This window comes from Myotis myotis, unplaced genomic scaffold (assembly GCF_014108235.1).
Source record: "Myotis myotis isolate mMyoMyo1 unplaced genomic scaffold, mMyoMyo1.p scaffold_m19_p_3, whole genome shotgun sequence".
In the NCBI taxonomy this organism is placed as follows: Eukaryota; Metazoa; Chordata; class Mammalia; order Chiroptera; family Vespertilionidae; genus Myotis; species Myotis myotis.
Window position 1 is genome coordinate 111829183 of NW_023416335.1, and position 25607 is coordinate 111854789.

Consider the following 25607-nt stretch of genomic DNA (forward strand, 5'->3'; position numbering starts at 1 on the left):
AGGATTAAGAGAAGACAGACATGAGAATGAAAGCTGGGTCTCGGTGGGACGCTGCTCCCTGATGAGGAGACAGCCCCAGTGCCCACAAGCCATGTCTTTATTTTATAGCAGATGCCACGAGGCAAAGTAAGGGCATGATCAAGTTGTTTACAACATTCTCATTAGTTTCAATCCCACTCCACTACATGCACCTGAACTCTATCACTCAGGCACGTGGGGCCACGTGTTCGGACCACAGGTTTAAGCTTACAGCTATAGCTGTTGGCTATAATTGTGCTGAGAGGGCTCTGCCCTCCAGCTGGAACTTGGATGTGGCAATGAGAGGACTGTGCCCTCTCAGTAGTCCAAGGCTTGAACCTGTCCAAAACACTCTGGCCGCGCCCCACATTTTATTATTGTTTTTAAATTGTCTATAATCAACTGTCTCCTTGCTGTCTCTACTGGGGAGCTCCACACACAGGAGCTCACCCTTTGTATGCCACTGACTTACCTGAGGTCCCAGATCAGAGAGCCAACATGGTCAGATGCTGGAGAGAGCTGTCTTCATGGCTTAAAGACCATGGCTACCTTCTTGCCATGTCCTCACATGGCAAAGAGGAGAGCTTTTTGTGCCTCTTCCTATAAAGAACCTAGTCTCATGACTTCATCTAACCCTAATTACCTCCCCATCCCCAAATACCATCACATCGGGGGTTAGGGCTTCAACATATAAACTGGGGAGGGGAACACAATTTGGTCCATAGAAGCCATTTACCATTCCCACGCATACCAACCGAATTTCCAACTTTTCTTCATTACCACAGCCCCAGGAATGGTAGCTCCTTCCTGCAGTTACTATTTCAGTATTACATTTTTGTTCTTCAATCCCCTGTATTAAATTGTCTTTGTTAAGTTAACTCATACATTTCAGCTTTTCTGAGTAGACTTTGATAGAGCATTAAAATTGCAAATAAAAAAAAATGTCTTTCAAAAGACATACCTTTCATCTTAATGGTTAAAAGAAGTTAGAAAAGATATATCATCTCCCACAAACATATATTTTTTTAAAATTTTGTCATGAAGAAAGTTATAATGAAAAGAATGTTTAACTCAGAAATCAGAAACTTTAAGTAGAAGATCCCATTTTTATATGTTGGTTAACTTCAGACATATCAACCAGCTCTGAAGCTGTCATGGGAATACAATCACCCCTGCCTCCACAGTCTTGAGATGCAGCTCACATAAGAGAATAAATATTGATTTATAAATTATAATTCATTTTGACATGAGTTATTTATTATTTGTTAATAATTATAATTTTATGTAAATAATTGATTTTTGCAGGCTTGTCAGCATAACAAAGTACTTATTTACTTATGTCAGCATTTTCTTTCTTTCCTGCAGATATGACCCATGATTCTGTTAACTCACTGTCAATAAGCTTTGTGCTCTGTATGTTTATTAGTGGTAGGTAGGTAGTTGTGGTGAACCACTGAAACATAGCAAATCAATTCTGATTAAAAACTTGACTAGAAAAATAAAGGATGTTAAAACAAAGTTTTTGGCTGATTTGTTTTTTCGCATCAATTATAATATCAGTGATTTTTCTACCATGTCTGAACACATAATGCTAGATTGTTAAATCCTATAAATAACCACTTTAATGTTCTCCATGTATAAAAGCAAGGACTTCTGTGAGTCACACCTATGATTGCAAAAGAAAATCAATGATCCTGGAATTAAAAATAGAAAAAATAATCCATACACAGCATCACATGAATGCCTTGCCAGCTCAGATTCAGTATGTTTCAAAAAATACCTTGTTATTTCTCCCACTAAGAAAGATAATAGCCAACATAATGCTATTTCTGTCTCCAATCATTCACATTGTAAATTCAGAATCAGCTCTTTTCTGTCAAATTCAGTTAATTCTCATTTTTTAACATCTGCCACATGCTTATCTTTCCTTCCTTTGCATTTTCATGGTCCAAATCTTGCCCTAGTCTAATACCTGGACTGACACAGTCAACTCTTATAACATTTAATTTGCCTTCATGCTTCTTGTCTTTCCCATTTTCCAATACAATCCATAATCTGCTACAATAAGTGGATTTCCTAAGCGGTCCTTAAGAAAAAGCTGTATGACCCTTTGGCTAAGATGTCAGAGAGAAAATTCAAATAGTAGATTCCTTCCAAAACTGATATTCTATTATCCTATGGTTTTAACTGCACATCCTTTTGCATTTCCATGTGTCTTTCTTGATTTTTCTTGTTCCTGACTTTGTTCAAGTTCATTACTCCAAGATCTGTCATATGGTATTTTGGGCTAAGAAATAATCTTTCGAAGTTAAAAGGGCTTCTGAGTTGAATTTAAACTTACACTGATTTCTTCTTAAAAATCTTTAGGTCGAGAGAAACTAAGATGGCGGCGTAGGTAAACACCGGGAAATTGCCGCCTCTCACAACAATTGAAAATTACCGCAAAGGACAGAGCAAACATCATCCAGAACAACAGGAAGGCTGGCTGAGTGTAAATTCTACAACTAGAAGGAAAGAAAAGCACGCTGAGAGCCAGAGGAGCTGCAGAGGTGAAGTGCAGAGGTACAAGTGCAGAGGTACGTGGGCTCGCGCGCTCGCGAGTAAAGGGGGTGGCACCTGAGGACGCGGCTGTCTTTTTGAATCACAAGCTCCCGACTGCTCTGAACTCCGGTTCCGGGAAGTCTCTGGGGACCCAGGACTCATACGGGGAGAAGCTGGTCTGTCCGGCAGCAGGCGAGCTTGAAGGCGGCTTTCCCTCAGAGGTGCTTGCAGCAATTAGCGGGTCACTGAGACGCGCGACTCCTTAGGGCTGGGCGGAGAATCAGCCATAGCTGCTTGCTCCGCCCTTTGACTCCCTGAGACCCCGCCCCACCCAGGCTGCGGCAGAGGCTTTTGCATGTGAATGTACCTAACTGCAGCCTAGCCAGGCAGACCCGGAACTTCCAAGAGAAGGCCCAAGGCCCCGCAGCGGCTTGCATTGCTTCACAGCTGAGCCTCTTCGTGGCTCCTGCTGTGTGGCATCAGGCAGAGGCTGAATTAGCACCTCCTTAGATCCAGGAACCACTGTACCCAGTGGTCAGAGGGGGACCATCCAGATTGCAACTCCTCAGATCCATAAGGGACACACTCAGGGAGCAGACTCAGTGAGCACCAAAGCCCCACTGAAGCAAGTCTTGCCCCAGAAGGGTGTCTTCAGCACAGAAGTTCTCCCACTTTAGACACAGCTGATTCTCACAGCCAATTGGCCTGGAGGTCAATTCCTCCCAGTGATCCTACAACAACCAAGGCACCAAGAGTGCACCAAGAGTGTCCACCCCAGGTAACTGGGGAGGCTGAGCTACTGGGCCCTACAGGACACCTGGCGCGCAGGGCCACTCTATCAACACAGGGAAGCTGCCAAAATGCGGAGACAAAGAAACAGGTCACAAATGGCAGAAATGGAGGAAAGCAAATGACTGGATATAGAGTTCAAGGCCACGTTTATAAGGTTTTTCAAGAATTTTATGGAAACCGCCGATAAATTTAATGAATCCCTCAATAAGTATAGTGAGACCATGGAGGACATGAAAAAGGACCAACTAGAAATTAAGCATACACTGACTGAAATAAAGAATAATTTACAGAGATCCAACAGCAGACAAGAGGATCCCAAGAATCAAGTCAAAGATTTGAAATACAAAGAAACAAAAAATACCCAACCGAAAAAGAAAAAAGAAAAGAGATTCCAAAAATATGAAGATAGTGTAAGGAACCTCTGGGACAACTTCAAGCGTACCAACATCAGAATTATAGGGGTACCAGAAGGAGAGAGAGGGCAAGATATTGAAAACCTTTTTGAAGAAATAATGACAGAAAACTTCCCCTACCTGGTGAAAGAAATGGACTTACAAGTCCAGGAAGCGCAGAGAACCCCAAACAAAAGGAATCCAAAGAGGACCACACCAAGACACATCATAATTAAAATGCCAAGAGCAAAAGATAAAGAGAGAATCTTAAAAGCAGCAAGAGAAAGACAGTCAGTTACCTACAAGGGAGTACCCATACGACTGTCAGCTGATTTCTCAACAGAAACCATGCAGGCCAGAAGAGAGTGGCAAGAAATATTCAAAGTGATGAATAGCAAGAACCTGCAACCAAGATTACTTTATCCAGCAAAGCTATCATTCAGAATAGAAGGTCAGATAAAGAGCTTCACGGATAAGAAAAAGCTAAAGGAGTTCATCACCACCAAACCAGCATTATATGAAATGCTGAAAGGTATTCTTTAAGAAGAGGAAGGAGAAGAAAAAGGAACTCTTACCATTTGCCACAGCATGGATGGAACTGGAGAGCGGATAAATACCACATGATCTCACTCATTTGTGGAATATAATGAACAACATAAACTGATGAACAAGGACTGATCCAGAGACGGAGAGGCATTGATTGGACTGTCGGGCCTTGGAGGGAAGGTAGGGGAGGGTGGGGGTAAGGGGGAAAGATCAACCAAAGGACTTATATGCAAGCATATAGGCCTAATCAATGGACATGGACAACGGGGGGGGTGAGGGCATGAGCGGGGGGGGGGGGTGGGGGGTAGAGGGTAACGTGGGGACAAGGACACATATGTAATATCTTAATCAATAAAAAATATATTAAATAAAATAAAATAAAATAAAAAAATAAAAGGATAAAAAAAAAATCTTTAGGTCATGAATCTTAAAGTCTTATTAAGAAGAAGATATTTAAGTTCAACTTTTCTCAATTGTATTATATGTTAAAACTGAGTTTAGATGAATTTTTTAATTAAGAGTAAGACTTTTTTTAGATTTTTCTATACTTAAGGGGGTTCACATGTTGAAGACTTTCTGATTAATATATTTATTCCATTATATTATCATTTAATTTTATATAAAACTCTGGAATAAATTAAATTAAACACCATTTACAATAGGAACTTTGGAATTTCCAAAGTCTTTAGGTAATCATTTAGTTCCAGAGTTTTTGAAAAATTTGTTGAAAATCCAAATGTTTTTGAGACAATTTTTTGTGTGTAAAGTATAACTACAAATAAAACCTTGGTAATTTTACATTGCTTTTCTTTTTGTCTAACTGAAGAAAATTGAAGTAACACCCTTGTGAAAACATAATTTAAAAATTTTACAAATATTTTGGTGACCTTATCGTTCTTCTCTGCCCTCTCACTGAGTAGACATTTGGCCCTCTTTTATATGATTATAGCTGATTGACTGTTGGAAGGTGTAGACATCTGACCCAAAGTGAGCATGTTCATAAGCTGGCCACCACCTAGGACAGTGATGGCGAACCTTTTGAGCTCGGCGTGTCAGCATTTTGAAAAACCCTAACTTAACTCTGGTGCCATGACACATATAGAAATTTTTTGATATTTGAAACCATAGTAAAACAAAGATTTATATTTTTGATATTTATTTTATATATTTAAATGCCATTTAACAAAGAAAAATCAACCCAAAAAATGAGTTCGCATGTCACCTCTGACACGTGTGTCATAGGTTCGCCATCGCTGACCTAGGACATGAGTAGCTTGAGTTCAAAAAAATCACAGGATCAACCATATTCTTCTTTAAGAGAATTGAACTAAGGCACAAGGAGGGAGCTGAAGTATATCAACAACAGCAGTGCATTCTATAAGCCTATTCACTTCTGATATTGAGTTAACATGAAATGTCCCTTACCACTGTTTACATTAAACTCCTTTGGAAACTAGTGTGAAGAGTCTTTGGAAAACATAAGTAAAGACAAAAAATACCAGGCAAATATATGCATATCTTCATTCAAAATTTGAGTTTTAGAGTTTTAACTTTTAAACTTATGTTTGTGTGTGCACACAAAATATATAAGTTCAAGAAGTAAATTAAATAAATGTTTATTAGGATTCCTTTGAATGGTTTTATAGTTAGTAACTTCCTTCTCTAATTTGGTATCTGATTAAAAAATGATTAGTGTATTTTTATATGTATTTTTTAAGATGTATTCTTGTTATAGTTTTATATTTTATATGTATCCTTTTGATCTGGCTGGAACTTAATAGATGTTATATAAAGCTCTATTTTTACCCAAAGTAAATCATTCATATAATTCATCCCCACTGAGTGATTTATGATACATTGCTTATTATTATATCAGGTTACATAACCTAATATATGTAACAACATATGTTTCTGGATTTCACTTTTGCCCAATGGAGTTACATGTCTTTTCTGATATCAGCAGTAGATAATTTTTATTTTTGTAGTATATCAGTTTGGATTGTATTAGACTGTAATAAAAATCCCCACTACTAAGAAGGCATTATCTATTTTATTATTTTAATAAGATGTCAAGGTATTGGTAGCCTAGTGGTGACTCAACTGCTCAAGATATCATCAGGAACTCAGAATTCTCTCTTCTTGCTTCCTCAGACTTAACAATAGCTACTGCGACTCCAGCCACTACACACTCAGCTGCATGAAGAAGGAAAAGGGCAAAGAGGGCTGCTGAAAGTGATGAGGGAGGCAGCAGGGCGAACTTTTTTGGGGATGGGAGCGGGAGTTTCCTCTTGATGAGGAGCTTCAAAGGACAGCAGCCTACCTCTGCTACCCTCTGTCTCCAGAGGCACAATTTCTGATTGGCATCTGGCAGGACAGAGCAGTTGCAGGTACAGGACTGGGAGCACCTTTCTGCATGCAACTCCCTGGAGAGTCTCTTCTGGCCAAGGAAAGCTTTGTTTTAACCATTTCTCCCAGAGCCAGGGTTGCTGGGTGTTCTGGGGCAGGAGGGCAGAATGGAGGTGGGGCAGGGCAGGAAGAAGTATGGGGTAGAAGACTGGGGGATGGGGAGAGAGAGGGTGAAATATGTGTGTGGTGGCGGGGAGGGCTGGTGCAGAAGGAGAGCTGGGGTCAGCATAGGAAGGTTTGGAGGTACTTGGGGAGTAAGAGGTACCAGCAGATGCCAGAACAAGGGAAAGGGTCTAGGGCAGCTGTTCTCAACCTGTGGGTCGCGACCCCTTTGGCGGTCGAATGGCCCTTTCACAGGGGTTGCCTAAGACCATCCTGCATATCAGATATTTACATTACGATTCATAACAATAGCAACATTACAGTTAAGAAGTAGCAACGAAAATAATTTTATGGTTGGGTCACAACATGAGGAACTGTATTTAAAGTGCCAGAAGGTTGAGAACCTCTGGTCTAGGGAATCAGGTGGGGGTCGTGAGGGTGAGTATGGACTAAGTCCCTTCCCCAGGCCTTGCCATCCTAGATGGCTAGTGGGAGGGGTCCGTAGTGAGGTGCTGAGCCCCCTACACATTGTGTCTGAAGCTCCAGAACATGTGGCCAACATGCCCTGCCCCTGCCACCCCTGCCAAAGTGCTGCAATTTGGAGTGCGTTTGCAGACACATGGATTGTTTTTAATCCATGTTTTTAAGTTAATGCTTTTTAATTCGCTCTGTTTCCCACTTGTCGTTTTTTATTGAAAAGGCGGATTCTGCTGGTGTGTGTTCCTTTGCGGGGGCAGCAGGGGTATTCTCCATGGGCAGAGATCTGATGAGAGACAGAGACAAAAGACCCAGCAAGACATGGGGAATGAACAAACAGGATCAGAGAGCAAGGAACAGGGAGAGAGATGCACAGGGCAAGACAGACACATGACACAGGGTGCTGTGGACAGGGATAGAGCTTTCTGGACCCATGAGAGGGCTCATTCCATGGAGCAGTAGCTCTGTGGGCACGTTCACCCCGGGTGCAGCTCCCAGACCCGGAGTCCATGAACTGAAAGCCTGGGATAATTAGAGCTAATTAAATGTGTGCAAACAGCCACAGTGGAGGCCGAGGGCTGGCCACCCCTCCCCTGGCCTGCCCGCTGCGATCCTGCCCCAGCAAAGAGGCTTTGCTGGCACAGCTGGGGTTAGGAATCGGACCACAACTTGTTCTGAGCTCCCTTTGGCCTTGTGCTGAGCGGGCCCTGGTGGCATGGGCCCCAAAATTTGGGTCCTTAGGTTTCTATTATCTTGGCCTCCTGAGCATTCCCAATTCTGCGAAGATTCGAGACAGGGTTCTTGTATCCTACCATGGGGAGTGCCTGTCTGGAGCTGAGGCCCCAGGATGAGGAAGGGGCAGAGTCTGGTGCTTGGCTTTTGGTGATTAGTTTGTCTCTCTGCCTGAATGCACCACAGGACCCCAAAAGAGTGACTTTTCTGAGCTTTCATTTGTGCGTCCACACCGTGCATGCTTCCTCTGAGCCGTGGAGTCCAAGGGGAAGGAGAAAGGTGCGAATTACTCACGTGTGAATGAGGCTTTACACTTTGAACTGCTGGCCTGAATCAGTTATCTAATTTTGTTGTTCCAGGAGACTTTGGCAGGTTGGGTTGGAGTGGTGGCAGGGTAGGGTTTCATCTATAACTAGTGGCTCAGTGCACAATATTCATGTGGGGGGGGTGTGTCCCTCAGCCCAGCCTGCACCCTCTCACAATCCAGGACCTTTCGGGGGATGTCCGACTACCGATTTAGGCTGGATCCCATAGACATCCCTCTCACAATCTGGAGCTGCTGGCTCCTAACCACTCACCTGCCTGCCTGATTTTGCCCCTAAAACTCAAGCTTCTTATTTTTTTAATTTTTTACATTTATATTTACTTATTTTTTATTTTAAAATTCATGTTTCTTGAGAACATGAAGCATTTAACATTATTCCATATTCCTTACAGAGAGCTAAGCATGGTAAACAGCAAATACTTAATACTTATGGGCTTCTATACAAACACTTTCCAACCAGGAATGTTTTTGTTTTGTTTTTTAATATATTTTATTGATTTTTTACAGAGATGAAGGGAGAGAGACAGAGAGCTGGACACATTGATGAGAGAGAAACGTCGACCAGCTGCCTCCTGCACATCTCCCACTGGGGACGTGCCCGCAAACCAGGCACATGCCCCTGACCAGAATCGAACCCGGGACCTTTCAGTCCGCAGGCCAACGCTCTATCCACTGAGCCAAACCAGTTTCGGCCCAACCAGGAATGTTTTAATAGGCAGTCTCTAAAAACTTGAACTGGAAAACCTAAAAGTAGAGTGCTCAGATTTCAGACATCAGGTGCTATTAGCAGGATTTCTATCCCAATTAAACTCTAATTCTGAGCTCTCAACAAACTGCCCTTCATTATCTCCAAAGTTTTGTGTGCATTATTTTGTTATTCCAAAATAGAGATTTATTTATTAAGAATTATTTAGTGTTTGCATAAAAATCACCAATTGTTCCTCATTGGGTTTTTAACACACATGAATTCTTTGGGGTCCCTCTATTGTCCCCAAAATACATCTCTTGTTAGTGCCAGGGGGGACAGTTAAGGCAGCGAGGTGTTTCCTTGGGTCTCGGCATTGGGAGGGCTCGTGGTCTCCCCTCTGAGAGAACACACATGATAGGTGGTTTCTTAGGTGGGGTAGGCTGTCCCTGAAGGAAACACTTATGCAGAAGAATGCAAATTCAGTCATGTGTGGTCAGTTACTCATACCTGATAGCTTTAAAATAAAGTCCTGTTGGCCAAGGTCATCAAAGGCCTGCGGGTTGTTTTCAACTATAAAAAACTGTCTGGAAAAAGACAGTAGGGAAGAGCGGGGTCTATGCTGACAGCGCTGTGACGCTGGGCTGTGCAATCACAGGAGAGCACACAGCAGTCTGCTTTTAAAAGAAATCCTGTATAATTTCAAATCAGACTCCTCGTGGTCCTTACACGGCCCGAAACATCACTGCAGCAGATCCTCATTTTTAAAATGAGGTGTATGACAGGGCTCCCCCAGGGCCACGCACCACATGGGGGAATGGGGACAGAAAACCCTAGGACTTGACTTATTAGCAACATTAACTGATTTTTATCACACTGAAATGAAGGCAGTCGGTCTGTGCTGTCATGAAATTAAAGGTGATTCAGAAGTAGGGTGGTTATTTATTGTTCTGTTAGGATAGACCCCAAAAATGACTTTTCAGAAACCAGGGCTGTCCCCTGCAACCCCAGCCAGATTCTGGGCCCCCTGTGGGGGGCGCAGGCCAAAGCGGCCTGCCAGCTTGCTTACAGTGATTCTGGCTCGTCTGTTTCTGGGAGTGCCGGCTGCTGGGCACGCCTACACCTTGTAGTTGAGCTCAGCGCTCATCTTGGTGTACATCTCGTAGATGACATCAGTGGTGGCCACATAGTTGACCAGGACCAGGCGGACCTTCTCCATGCACTCCTCCTCCGTCACGTTCTGGCCCTTGGCGAGCGGTTTCGGAAAGTCACACTTGTAGGGCGCGGCATACAGCGCTGCCTGGAAGGTCTTCTGCATGATCCAGCCGTGGTACTTCTTGAGCACCACCTCATAGGCCTTGGTGGCATTGAGGCAGATGAACTTGGGGTGGCTCTCGTCCTGTTCCCCATCACACATGCACTGCAGGAAGACCCAGATGAAGTGGAGGCCCCTTTTCAGCCACATCAGCACTAGCGTGGCTCCCACTTTGGGCCACTCTGCTCCATACATTCCCTTCTCCTCCTCCAGGATGTCCTGCAGGGTCCGGAACTTGGCCAGGTCGGTGTTGTACATAAGTTTGATTTTCATAATGTTACCATTTATGTCTGCCTTGATGGGCATAAACACCGGGGACCCAAGGCAATGGAAGAAGAGTGGCAGGTGGGACACCACCTCCAGGAAGGGCCCGGTCTCGATCTTGTTTGCGGGCAGCAGCTTCAGCAGGTGCTTGGCCAGCAGCGCCATTTCGGGGTCGAGGCCTTCCCCAGCACACTCCAAACCTACTCCAGATGGACCACCCCAACCCCGCAGACCCTTAACACCTTCCCCCTATTTCTTTGACTTTCCCCCATCAAACTCAGACCCTATCCTGTTGCCTAGGGGTGCCTCTAACCGCTCCTTGGAGGGTGGGGCCAACCCAGCGAGGGGCCGTGGTGATTCTGGTCTAACTGCTGGGGCTTGAGGAGCTGATGGAAGCTGTGGGGCGAGCCTGCGACCTACCCGCCCTGGTGTGAGCGGCGAGCAGCACGTTCCATCAATAGCTACCTGGCGCACAGGCATGGAGGTGAAGTCACTGGTGCCTGCTTTCCTGCAGGCCTGAGCCCAACGGCCTGGCAGCCAACCCAGTCCTCCTGCCATCCATCCGGATTCCCCTGTTCACCATCGTTGATCCATTGGAGCCTGCAGGCCTGGGGCAGGGACCAAGAGGTCAGCTGTTCAGCCCGCTTGCCAGTCCCCAGTACCTCCCCGCCCGCTGGCTGTTGTGGGGAGGAGGAGGGACCGAGAGGTGCTCAATGCACCTCATGGTGACCTGTCGTTTGGTCATCACAGTTGTCACAGACACTGGCTTTATATATATATATATATATATATATATATATATATATATATATAATCGATAGCTATATCTATATCTATATCTATATCTATCTATAACTATATCTATATCTATATCTATATCTATATCTATCTATATCTTTATCTATCTAACTATCTATCTATATATATATATATATATATATATATATATATATATATATATATATATAGTTACATTCATGGTACTGTTTTGTAACTGCCAATTTGTATTTCTTAATCCCCCTGACCTTTTCACCCAGCCCCACAACACCTCTCCTATTAGCAACCATCAGTTTTGTACTCTGTATCTATGAATTGTTTTTGTTTTTTTGTTTTGTTTGTTCATTTATTTTAATTTTTAGATTCCACATACAAGTGAAATCATATGGTATTTGTCTTTCTCTGTCTGACTTATTTCACTTAGCATTATACCCTCTAGCTCCATCCATAATTGTCGCAAGTTATATTTCACTTTTTAAGACCAAGTAATATTCTACTGTATATATGTTCCACTAATTTTTTACCCACTCATGTATTGATGGGCACAGGGATTACTTCCATATCTTGGCTGTTGTAAATAATACTGAAATGAACATAGGGGTGCATATATATTTTTTGAATTAGTGTTTTGGATTTCTTCAAATAAATACCCCAAAGTGGGATTGCTGGGTCAAATAGTAGTTCTATTTTTATTATTTAAAGAACCTCCATATTGTTTTCCCTAGTGGCTACACAAATTTGCAATCCCACCAAAAATGCACAAGGGTTCCCTTTACATCCTCAACAACGATTGTTGATTTATTAATGATAGCCATTCTGACATGTATGAGGTGATATCTCATTGTGGTTTTAATTTGCAATTCTCTGAAGATTAGTGATGTTGAGCATCTTTTCATAGCTCTATTGGTCATCTTATGCCCTCTTTGGAGAAGTGTCTATTTAGGTCCTCTTCCCATTTTTTATTTTTGCCCATTATTTAATTGAATTGGGTTTGTTTTGTTTGATTGTTGTTGTTTTTTGTCTTATGTTGTATAAGAGCTTTATAAATTTGAGCTATTAGCCCCTTATCAGATGTATCATTGGTGAATATGTTCTCCCATTAGATGGGTTGTCTTCTCATTTGTTGATTGCCGGGAGCTGGTCCATCCTTGCTGTTTCAAGGGACCTGGCATATATGGCATACTGTTCTTAATATGTTTGCTCACCTTCTTGGCACTATGTGTTTTAACCAAGGTCACCTCTCTGAGAAAGGTTGTTTCCCCAGGTAGGGATTTTCCCCTGAAGTTAGGGAGGGAATAAAACCCCTTAACTAAGTGCCAGGTGGGTAATTAATCACTTTAACTACGAACAATCATGCTTAAGCTACATAATCTTTACTCCCTGGAATGGAGATAAGAAATGCCCTAACCTTTGGAATAGAGATTGATAGGATTGGGATCAACTGGTATAAATACAGATGTAACAAGACAACAGGACACAGAACCTAGACACAGAACCTACACAGAACCTACACAGAACCTAGAGACAGAAGAACTTCGCTGGAGAGAACATGGCAAAAGATCCTGGACAGAAACTGACCACAGAACCTAGAGACAGAACCTGGCTACAGAACCTGGATAGAACATGGCAAGAGAACCTGACTAGAACCAGGTGACTGAACCTGGCTGGAGAACCTGGACAGAACCTAGAGACAGAACCTAGCAAGAGAACATGGACACAGAACCTGGCTGGAGATCCTGAACAGAACTTGGCTGGAGATCCTGGCTAGGCTGCTGATCAACTGAACGCTGCCTCTGTGTCGTTCCTTCTTCGCCGACTCCGTCCACACCTTTGGGGACCCCTGGAACTGCTGGGGTTGGACCCCAGCAGTTGATGGTTTCCTTTGCTATGCAAAAACTTTTTAGTTTGATGTAGTCCCATTTGTTTATTTTTTCTCTTGTTTTCCTTGCCCGAAGTGACATATCAGAAAAAATATTGCTATGCTTTATTCTAGGATTTTTAGGGTTTTGAGTCTTACATTTAAATCTTTAATTAATTTTGAGTTTATTCTTGTGTATGGTATAAGAAAGTGGTCTAGTTTCATTTTTTTTTTTGCATGTATCTGTCCAATTTACCCAAAACCATTTATTTATTTTTTTTAAAATATATTTTATTGATTTTTCACAGAGAGGAAGGGAGAGAGATAGAAAGTTAGAAACATCGATGAGAGAGAAACATCGATCAGCTGCCTCCTGCACATCTCCCACCGGGGATGTGCCCACAACCCAGGTACATGCCCCTGACCGGAATCGAACCTGGGACCTTTCAGTCCGCAGGCCGACGCTCTATCCACTGAGCCAAACCGGCTTCGGCCAAAACCATTTATTGAATAGACTGTTTACCCCACTGTGCTGGTGGCGGAGTGCACTCTGTCTAGGAGGGGGCTGTAGCACTCACCGGGCTGTGGTTCTGTATTGGGATCAGGGATGGAGTGGGAAGTGTGGTATTGGTGGCTTGCACTCACAGTGCGGGGACCTGAAGTGTAGGATCCTGAGACGTTGGGTTTGGGCTCCGGCTAGGAGACACAGCTCTGGAGGTCTGTCCGGTGCACACTCACTGCAGATGTCTGGGACTCACGTCGCAGTACCGCGCTGCTCACTGCTGGAGCATGGTGGTGATTCCAAGCATGTTATGGCTGGCAAGTGGCTCCCTGCACAGGTCCAGGGGTGCTGTTTGAGATCGGTCTGGGTGTTGGTGTGGCAGCGCTCCTGGCCTCTGTTGCTCCCCTCTACAAGATGGCATAGATTCTTTGCCAAAGCCTAGCTGGCCTGGGAGTGCCCACAGCGGTACAGTGGCTCCCCATCTAGAAGAGCCTGATCTGCCAGTCCCTGGGACTCCTGAGATATCTATCTGTCCTTCACTCACCCACACACATACCACACATGTCCCTCTCACTTATTTACTCTGTCACACTCTCTCCCTCCCTGCAGTCCTATTGGCCGCCATGTTGGATCTCCTCATGAGTCTTGTTAAAGGTTTGTCAATCTTGTTTATCTTTTCAGAGAACCAGCTTTTGGTTTTATTGGTCTTTTGTACTGTGTGGTGTGTGTTTTCCAGATGCTAATTTTTTTTCTGTTCTGATTTTATTATTTCTTTTCTTCTACTCACTTTGGATTTTCTTTATTGTTCTTTTTCTAGTAACTTTAAGTGTAAAGTTAGATTGTTCATTTTTCTTGTTTCTTGAGATAGGCCTGTATTGCTATAAATTTCCTAGAACCACTTTTGCTGTGTCCCATAGGTTTGGGTTGTGTGTTCATTTTCATTTGTCTCAAGGTATCTTTGGATTTCTGCTTTGATCGCATTGTTGACCCATTAATTCTCTGTTATTTAGACCCCAAGTGTTTGTGTGTTTTCAGGTTTTTTTCTTGTGATTGATTTCTCAGTTTCATACCATTGTGGTCAGAGAAGATGCTTAACAGGATTTCTGTCTCCTTAAATTTATTGAGACTTGTTTTGTGTCTTAACATGTGGTCTCTCCTAGAAAATGTTCCATGTGCACCTGAAAATAATGTATATTCTGCTGTGTTGGGGTGAAATGCTCTGAAAATATCAAATCTATCTGGACTAGTGTATCACTTATGTCTGTTGTTTCCTTGTGGATATATTGTCTGGAAGATTTATCCATTGATGTCAATGGGGTGTTAAAATCCCCTACTATGACTGTATTAATATTGATCTCTCCCATTATATCCATCAAGATTTGTTTGATATATTTTGGTGCTCCTATGTTGGGTGCATAAATACTTACAAGCATTATATGCTCTTTTTGTATTTCTCCTTTTATCATTATGTAGTGTCCTCCTTTTTCTAATATTATAGTTGTTTTAAAGTATATTTTGTCTGATATAAATATTCCTACCCCAGCTTTTCTTCATTCCACATGCATGAAATATTTATTTTTTACTTTTTGGTCTCTGTGTGTCTTTCATTCTGAGGTGTGTTTCTTGTAGACAGCATATATATGGTTTTGGTTTTTTTATCCATTCTGCTACTCTAAGTCTTTTGATGGTGTATTTAAGCCATTTACATTTAAAGTGATTATTGATAGGCACGTATTTTTTGCTATTTTAGTTTTTTAATATGTTCCTTTGTTGTTTCTCCTCCTCCTCCTCCTCCTCCTCCTCCTCCTCCTCCTCCTCCTCCTCCTCCTCCTCATTATTCTGCTTCTTCTTTCCTTTTTATTAAAGAAGATCCCCTAACATTTCTTGTAATACTGGTTTGGTGGTAATAAACTTCTTCAGATTTTCTTATCTGGAAAGCTCTTTTTTTTCCATTTTAAATGATAGCCTTGTTGGATAGAGTTATCCTTCTTTTTTATCACTTTGAATATTTCATGGCAATCTCTTCTGGCCTGAAAATTTTCTGTTGACAAATCAGCTGACAGTCTTATGGGAGCTCCCTTGTAGGCAACTGTCTTTCTCTTGCAGCTTTTGAGATTTTCTGTTTGTCTTTAACCTTTGCTATTTAATTATATGTCTTGGGGTGGGCCTCTTTGGATTCTTCTTCTTTGCAACTCTTTGTGCTTCCTTGACTTGTGTGCCTTTTACTTTCACCAGGTTAGGTAACATTTCTGCCATTATTTCCTCAAATAGGTTCTTGATCCCTTGCTCTGTCTCTTCTCCTATCATGTAGTACCCCTAAGATGTAGATATTGTTAGGCTTTATATAGTCCCAAAGGTCCCTTCAAGTATCCTCATTTTTTAAACTCTCTGCTGCTCTGATTGGGCACTTTCTACTAAATTGTCTTCCAAATTGCAGATTTGATCCTTCACTTCATCCATGCTGTTGCAGTTCTCACTAAGTTCCTTGAGCCTCCTTATAACCATTTTTTTAAACTCTATATCTGGTAAATTCTATGACTGTTTTATTTAGCTCTTTTTCTGGAGATTTCTTCTATTCTTTCATTTGGGGCACATTTTCCTGTCAACACATTTTGACAGTCTCTTAGTGCTTGTTTCTGTGTTAGGTAGATCTGCAATGTCTTCCGGTCTTGTTAAGTTGGCCTAATATAGTAGGTGTTCTTTGGGATTCAGTGGTACAGTCTCCTTCATCACCTGATCTGGGTGGTACAGGAATGACCCTTGGGGTGGCTTATGTAAGGCATCCTGTTGTAACTGAGTTTTGATTACTTTTGGCCCACTAATGCATGGAGTCAACTCTCAGGATGACTGACTGTGAGGATCAACCCCAAACAAAGTGTATGAGCTTCCATGCAGGTGCTGACCACACAAAGCAGAAATTTCCTCAGCAGTGTTTAGTGCCTGCTGAGATCTCCCTTTGGATATGCTGCTTTTGAGGTCAATTGGACCCTTCTCTGAAGCTGACCACTTGGTATATCTATTCTGGGGCCTCTTGGGAGGGACTCGGGTGCAGGTCAATGTCAGACACTGCCTGTGTCTGGCCCAGGACAACCTATTTGGAGCTCAAAGTGCTCCACAGTTTGTGTCTGCCTCTGCTTGGCCTTGGTGTGCATCGGAAGGACCAAGGATAGCTTCCATCAGCACTGAGCCCAGGTGATAGTAGGCAAAAGGCCCAAGTCACGCTGAGATCCACCACTACCTGTCTTCACCTGCCAGCTGCCTGTTAGGCTAAGTCACTGAAAGAGCCTCCAATGGACCTCAAGTTGCATTATGTAGGTTCTCAGTGAGTCATCAGGTAGGAGCGAATGGTGTTTACCAGATTGATACACGTTCAAACTCTGTTCCAGTGCTGGATCTGAGGCCACTAAGCAAAAGTCTCAGAGTACAAAATTAAAAATTGGAATGTTTTATAACACAGCAATTACACTTTAGGGAATATATTTGAAGAAATATGAAACACTATATTGAAAGAATATGTGCACCCCTATGTTCATTGCAGTATTATTTACAATAGCCAAGATTTGGAAACAGACTAAGTGCTCATCAGTAGATGAGTGGATAAAAAAAGCTGTGGTACATTTATACAATTGATTACTACTTGGCTGTAAAAAAGATGAAATCTTACCTTTTGCGACAGCATGGGTATACCTAGAGAGATTTATGCTAAGTGAAATAAGCCAGTCAGAGAAAGACAAATACCACATGTTTTCACTTATATGTGGACTCTGGTGAACAAAATAACAAACAAAATAGAAACAGACTCATAGATACAGAGAACAGACCAACAGCTGTCAGAGGGGAGTGGGGTTAGGAGGCTGGGTGAAATAGGTGAAGGAATTAAGCAAACAACAAGAATAACAACAACAACAAAACTAATAGGCACAGACAACAGTATGGAGACTACTAGAGGGAAAATGGGATGGGAAGGTAAAGGGGGATAAATGGCAACAGAAGAAGACTTGACTTTGGGTGGTGAACACACAATACAATATCAGATGATATATTATAGACTAGTACACTTAAAAACTATATAATTTTCTTAACCAATGTCACCCCAATAAATTCAATAATTTTTTTTTAAATGTTACTATGAGCTATGTTTTCTTCTAGGAGTTTTGTGGTTTCAGTTCTTACATTTAAGTCTTTAATCCATTTAGTCTTTATTCTTGTATATTGGGTAAAAAAGTGGTGTAGCTTCTTTTTTTTTTTTTACATGTATCTGTCCAGTTTTTCCAACACCATTTATTGAAGAGACTGTCTTTAACCCATTGCATATTCTTGCTTCCTTTTGCATAGTTTAATTGACCATATAAGCATGGATTTATTTCTGGCCTCCCAAATCTGTTTCATTGATCTATGCGTCTGTTATATGCGAGTACCATGCTCTTTTGATTACTATAGCCTTGTAGTATAGTTTGGTATCAGGTAGCATGATACCTCCAACTTTGTTCTTCTTTCTCAAGACTGTTTTGGCAGTTCAGAGTCTTTTGTGGCTTTGTATAAATTTTAGGATTATTTGTTCTAGTTCTGTGAAAAATGCCATTGTTGTTTTGATAGGACTTCATTGAATCTGTAGATTACTTTGGGTAGTATAGACATTTTAACAAGTAAATTTTTTCCTATTCAGAAGCACATAAAAAAATAAAGTCTTAAAGAAAAACTTAGCTTTGATTTTAAAATGCTTATCTTTGGGAACTGGAGTTAGGAATAGGGCTGAGGAAGGGCTTATAATTCTTTAATCCATGCATTCATTCAACAGAACCTTATTACTAACCATGTGCCAAGCCTCATTTATTATTTTATTTTAATATTGTATATATATATATAATATCACATTAAGAAATATATATCACATTAAGAAACATTAAAAAGTTGCCAATTGAAATAAAATAATAAAAAATGACAAATATAATTTAGCATTCACCATATGAAAACCACTTATACGACTGGAAACGTTTTAAAAATTTGTGTTTATGTAGTTCCATAATGTGTAACTTTGATTCCAGCTGAGTCAAAAATTCTTAAATTGCCTTTGTCCCTAACCGAACCAGAAAGACTCAAATTAGAGTATCCTTTTTACCTACACTTCTCACTGTCATTGTTTACTTAGCACTTGCAGCAAATCAAATATTTCTGAAACAAAGAGGCTAACTCTAGAGAGAAAAATATCTTATGGTATAGACTGAATTGGGTCTTTATAGATTATTTATACAGTAATTTTACTTGTAAAAATAATTTAAGGAATTTTATAATTCTAAAATGAGATTGTTAAAAGAGAGCGAAGGAAAACAGAAATATTATCTAGAAGAGGCCATTTTTTAAATACCAATAGAAGAGAACCCTGCTATGGTTTGCTTCTTGCAATGCAAGTTCTAAAAGGTCACAGGTCAAACCAAGCTTTTTGAACTATGACTACTTGCAGAAAGAACTGCAGCATGCTTTCCACATACAGCTGGGTAAGCATTTTCACTGGCATGCACTGAGGAGGAAGTCTGGGGAATCCTTCTATAGTGAAGATGGGTCAGATCCTCCCACAAGTTTCCTTTGTGCCCCACCCTCAGCAGTTCCTTTCTTTTTCTTTAATCCTCTCCTGAGGACATTTTCTCCATTGATTTTTAGAGAGAGTGGAAGTGAGGGAGAGAGGGAGAAAGAGAGAGAAACATTGATGTGAGAGAGACACATCAATTGGTTGCCTCCTGCACATGCCCAAACTGGGGCCAGAGATCAAATCAGCAATCCAGGTACTTGTCTTTGACAGGAAATTGAGCCAACGACCATTTAGTGTGCAGGCTGATGCTCTAATCACTAAGATACATCAACCAGGGCTCCTTCCATTTTTTTTTATATAGAGAAGTTCCAAAGAAGGCAGAGATCCCATGACAATATACGGTTCTTCACAACAGACTTCCTCCCCTGCAGCAGTTAATAAAATGAAATGTCTGTTTATGCAGCTTTTTGCAGCAGTTCTCTTGGGAGAACTAGAATGCTGCTTAGCCTGTCATAATTTTTTGCTCTGCTGTGAAAATTATCTCTCAACCACACTCCCCTGTACCTCTGCCTATAAACCAAACTAAGTTTGCCATTCATTAAAAAGCAAACTTCTTTCCCAAACCCCCTCCATGACCCTCCTTCCAGTCTATTAAGAACTTAATGTTTATTTTTATCTTGGTCTTGGTGTAGCTAAAGAAAAAAAAAAGGGAAGTTCTATTTATAGGAAATTCACATTAATATGAAAATCAAACTCCAAGTAAGAAAGCTTTTTTTAGGGCTAGGGACCAGGCATTGCATAGATAGGAAAAAGCAGGAAGAGTTCACTTTACCCAATATTATACCATTTATTTCTACAGTTTTGGAGAAAACACTCTACTCTGCTACAGATCCAGTGCAGGGGAATTACCATATGGAAAAGATAATCTAAATTAAGATCAGATGAGGGGGATATCTGAGCCATTAATATAAACCAATTAGTTTGCTCTCATAATGAACAGAATTTTTCAAGAATTTCCTGCTGTAAGCCAAGGGTGGAAATGGAACATAACTTCACTGTGATAAATGTAATTAGCTAGTTTCATTGGTAGAATAGGTCAGTGCTAGGCTAATGGTAGATCATCAGGAAATTGGAGCGACTAACGCTCAGTGGTAAAGAGCCCTGGCTAACACCAGATGGCACAGGATGCATCTCACTCCCTTTACCTACTGTGCACTTAGGCTTTAATTTCCTTCTGTGTAATGTGGGGCATAATAATTACTCATAATGTGATTGTGAGGAATAGATGAATTACTATATATGAAATGCCTGGCACATCAAAAGCATTCATTAAACATTATCTCTATATATAAAAGGCTAATATGCTGTGTCCCTCTGACGGTCCAACCAGTCACTATGATGCACACTGACCACCAGGGGGCAGACGCTCAATGCAGGAGCTGCCATGATGCACACTGGCCATTTACAAAGAAACAGCACCACAGACCTGGTGCTGACAAACCAATACTTGGCTTCCCCCAAGTGGGACACAGGCCCCGCCACCACCCCAGAGTGACAGCACACCGAATCACAGCCAAAGCTGCTGAGACCTCCATGGCTCAAAATGCGGCCCACAACCCAGCCCAGTCAGGAAATGGTTGCTGTGGATGCCGGGTAATGATGTCACGTAGCAACGCCTGGCTTCCTCTCCCTAGTGACTACCCTCCTTGCAATTTCTTCAGCCCAGGAACATGACTTGCTTTATATATAGCCAGGTGCAATCATTTTACACTTTAACCAGATGTCCGTGAAGCATTTTCCTGTGCCTCATCTCATTTGATCCTCATAGAAGTCCTGGAGTAGGTAGATAGGAGACTCGGTAGAATCCTATTTTCTTTTCATTAGCCAAAAAACGGAGATTTAGAAAGTTTAGAAACTTGACCTGACTGAAAAGAAGTAAGAAATGGTGGGCCTTGAAATTAACTTCAGGCTTTCTCACTGCACAGAATATAGTCAAACACTGCTGCATTTAAATATATTACCCTTTGTTCTCCCTGCATGATCTACAATAATAATCTGCTTCATGTTGATATTTACTGCTGTGTTGCTGACAATTACCTGAAAGAGAAGTTGGGGTGCTTCACTGGGCTGGAAAACATTTAGCTACATCAGAAAGAAGGTCTAATTAAGCAAGTTTATTCTGTATTTATAAAAGGCTAAGTTGACTCTCGCATGCATGATATGTATAAAGCTCTTGCTGGTGCCAGTCACATACGTGTGTTTTGATCTGTCATTGCCGATCATGAATTTGGTTGACACTTCTATTATAGAGAAAGGACGAATAGTGATATTAAAATGTTTCTTCTAATTAATTTCCTTTCAATGTGCATGAATCCATGCACCAGGTAACTAGTCTGTAATATTAATTATTATTACATTTTTGCATTTAACTTAGGATGCAAAATAATTACCTGCTATAGCCACTGAGCTCTAACTGGGTGGCCACAGTAAATTTTATTTTGTTGCAAAATAGAAAGAAAAGCAAATATTTATAAAATTCAATGTGTTGAGATTTTGCCATGTTTTCTCTGCACTCATGGTGTCCAAATCTAGAAGACCATATAAAGATAACAACTGAAGGACTTACGTAAGGGTTAGGAGTAATCTTTACTTTCCCACATTGAAATGGTTGATTTGGGGGGTTAGTGTGTCATTTTGAAATGACCTAATCTAATATGTGACCTAATATGTAGTCGTGGACTGAAGCCAATTGTGTTAAGAACCAATTGTAAATAGTCAAGAATTTTGTAAGCTGGTTGTTAAACTGTTGGCAGCTTGAAATCATCCATGTGGGAGTACTTACCACAGAAATCAGTAACCACTACAAACTGGGGTCTTTTTTCCTCTCCTGGGAGAGCCAATTTACCAGCCTGCCCTGAGTATGTGTGTCATACAACACATGAAAGGAAATAGGGACACTTCAAAGGTCATGATTTTTTCTTTCCAAAGTGAGTTTTCATCCTATCTAATTGATCTTTCCACCTATTCTATGACCATGGCAGAGTACTAGTGTTATTATTATTGTTGTTGTTTTTGTTATTATTTTACATATTTGGAATCTGAAACAATAATGCATAGTAATTAACAACCAAAGTAATGCTTATCAGGACAGAACCAGGACTAAAACCCAGGTTTCTGGACTTACCATACATTTGTTCTATCCTGGTTTTGAAATAATAGCATAAGATTTTATTTTTGGCAATTTGGAACTTCCAATGACTTTTAGGAGATGCTACAATATTTTCTAAATAAAAAATAAATCATCTGAATTCAATATTCTATATGTCACTTGAGAGAGGGGATTGAAGGAGTGAGAGAAAGTTGAAGACAGGGTAAATATATCCCATAGATGTAAATATTTCATTTGTCAACATTAGGAAAATTTTATGCTGGTAGCCTTTGGGTGTGGAAAGAGAACATCTAAGAAAGGGATCATGTACATTTGTTCCTGAGGAAGACTTAAGTATAATTAGGAATCTTGAACTGACATATAAAATGCTTAAGAAAATTTACAAAGCAGTTTTGTTCAAAACTGGGAATTTACACTGCACTGAGAGGTTGATCAAAGAAGGCCTACTGAATGGAAGAATTTTGAGGTGTATTTTTCCAGAGGTATCAACCAAACTTCAATTGCTGCAGAGGACAGGAGAGGGTCCTGCACCCTCTGGTATGATGGAATGATGAAGCCAGTACTTGCCCCATCACCACCTGCGCCAGAGTACCTCCAGCCCTCTGGACATTGCTCTAGAATTGTACTTCCCTCTAGGAAGGGAAAGAAGAAACTCAAAGCAGATAACTTTATTATATTTTTTCCAGTCTTGTAAAGGAACTGAGGTTGACAATTTGTAACAAAATAGATTGATGCCTGGGGTTTTCATTTTCCTTTCTATCACTTACCTGAGTCATTTTTGACATTCTAATGGATAAATCACTGTATTAGGCATGGGATATCTGAGAAAATGTTCCTATTGTTCTCTGTGAAGCTACAGGACATATTGTTGTACCACAATTAACAAAAATCCAGAAGACAAATATCCAAACTCATAAACCAAATGAATGAGGGTATGTTATTTGCATCACAGAAAGAGCTCTTCATTTTATAAAAGGATCTGCCATTGTTTTATTCATTTTTTTCAGCATTTGTTAAGTACAGACTATATTTCAGGCCCTAAAGACACAAGCTGTGTAAAAGAGATTCCACTGCCCTCACAGATCTTGGAGGGCATTGGAGAAGACTAAGATACTCTGGCATAATTAATCACACTTATTTATTATAATAGATGCTCAAATAATTTAGGAATACAGCCATCAGGACAGTTAACTGTTGCAGACATTGAGTAAGTACAAAAAGAAGGTGATACTTCAAGTGGAAATTAATGGGTTCACCAGACAAAAAGGAATAGCTATCCTAAAGAATGGCAAAGTATACAAGTAAGCAAATATTAAAAGAAAATCAATGTGTTGCTATGGTTTCCATTGCATTCATGTTGTTATGATCTAGAAGACCACTTACATATAATAACCAGACTCATGTGAGGTTAGAAGTAATCCTCACTTTATATCTCAGGAGCGAAAAGATTGTTGTTGTTATAATTGGAGTGAGAACACTGAAGTTTCTAGAGATAGAGAGATTAGGTGTAAGAAATAGGAAATCACTGAACACTTTTAGCAAGAGCAGGAGTGTCATGCTCTGATTTATAACTTTCAAAAGATGATTTTAGAGATAACATAGAGAATGGATTGAAAGGTAGAATTCTTTAAATAGAAGCTCCTTTATTGCATTTAAAATGTGATGTTATTTACAAACTAGTAGCCCGGTGCACGAAATTCATGCACATTGAAAGAGAATTAATTAGAGGAACGTAATTTGGACTCATCATCTAATATCAATAACGTGAGTGTGAGGCAGTCCATGTTTCTGAAATTCAATGACATGAATTTTAGCTATTACTTTGCCAAATAAACGGACTTTACAGATATCATTTAAAAGAGCATTCAGCTTAATATTAAAAACTCTGGCTACCAAGTCAGGTTTGTTTTCAACTTTTTGCCAGCATTGTAAATTGTTTGCAATATCTGCCCATTTGGGGTTGCATGTCATGGTTATGAATAAGTAGGGCTTGCCATACTTCATTACAATTGTCATAACATCCTGATATCACTGTTGAATATATCTGAGTCTACCCTCAGAAGATGATGGAAGTATTATCATTTTACCAATTGGCACATTGTCATTTTCAGATATATATTTGAGATAATCCATCAAACCACTATATTTTTCAACTCTAAACTTAGATTGGTTTGCTTTGATGAAATTTATCCGATTGGCCTCCATTTTTTAATATGAATCCACAAGAAACTGTTGAGTTAATTTTCCTGCATTTAAAATAGGATTGAACGTGTCCCACACAGAGAGATGAAATCCATAATGCTCCATTTGTGTGACTTGTGTCCTTACATTTTGTCTAGTATTATTGTCGATTACACTGTTGTCTCTGAGTCTTAATGCAATTCTGTTCCCCAGCCTTTTTCACCATGTGGAAAAAGAATAGGGTATGTCATTGCAACTACTGTAGGAAACAGGGTATTGATTTGTTTCATTTTAGTGGCATTTGGATTATTGGGATCTGGTTTACAATGAATGAGCAAGTCCTTTTCAAAAGGAGGTTCTCCATCTTCGTTTCTGAATATGACAGCAACCTCAGTTACACAGGGAGAATTATATCTACCTGGGTCACTGTTAACGCTCATATTTAATCGCCATTGTTACTTCTGTGGGAGCAATACCTTTTGCTGCTGCTTCAGATTGGGTTTCCTTTTCTACCTCTTGTAGCATCTTGTACGATTTTGTTAATTCACTTATTTCATGCATGAGGTTGTTGATGTTGATCATGAGTCTTTCTGAGCAGCCCTCGTTTTCTGGCATTGCTAATCTTTTACTTGTAGCTTCGGCTGTATCCAAAATACAGAGTTGAGCAAACTTCCGAGAAACACCATCCAAAGGATGTAAAGTTCCAGTATGGTGATAAACTTGTCCGTGTATTCTAAAACAGTATGGCCCATATCCTGATGGCGATGCAATATTTGCACCCATGGAAGCAAAAACAAAAGAACTATTTATGGAACGAATATTTTCCATGAAATTTTTACTGTCAGAATCTTCATTTGTCATTAATCTTTTTAAATATACCGGGTAATCTGGAAAATGTATATCATTTGGACAGACTTTCCTTTTGCTACAACATTGAGTAAATTTCACATCAGATTATTTTCATCAGAAAAATTTAGTGATAGGCAAAATTCATATGG

The 25607-nt window shown here is 40.6% G+C and overlaps 1 protein-coding gene across 1 annotated transcript; it reads right to left on the reverse strand.

The window, feature by feature from the left end:
* Window positions 1–10133: 10133 nt before the first annotated feature.
* LOC118649904 (glycolipid transfer protein-like) lies at window positions 10134–10760 on the reverse strand. Its single transcript, XM_036297403.1, has one exon. It carries the CDS (start codon window positions 10758–10760, stop codon window positions 10134–10136), a length of 627 nt encoding a protein of 208 aa, XP_036153296.1.
* Between the last annotated feature and the right edge of the window lie 14847 nt (window positions 10761–25607).

What these genes read in the sequence shown, in the direction of transcription:
- LOC118649904 (XM_036297403.1), bottom strand. Translation starts at nt 10,760, where the DNA reads ATGGCGCTGCTGGCCAAGCACCTGCTGAAGCTGCTGCCCGCAAACAAG.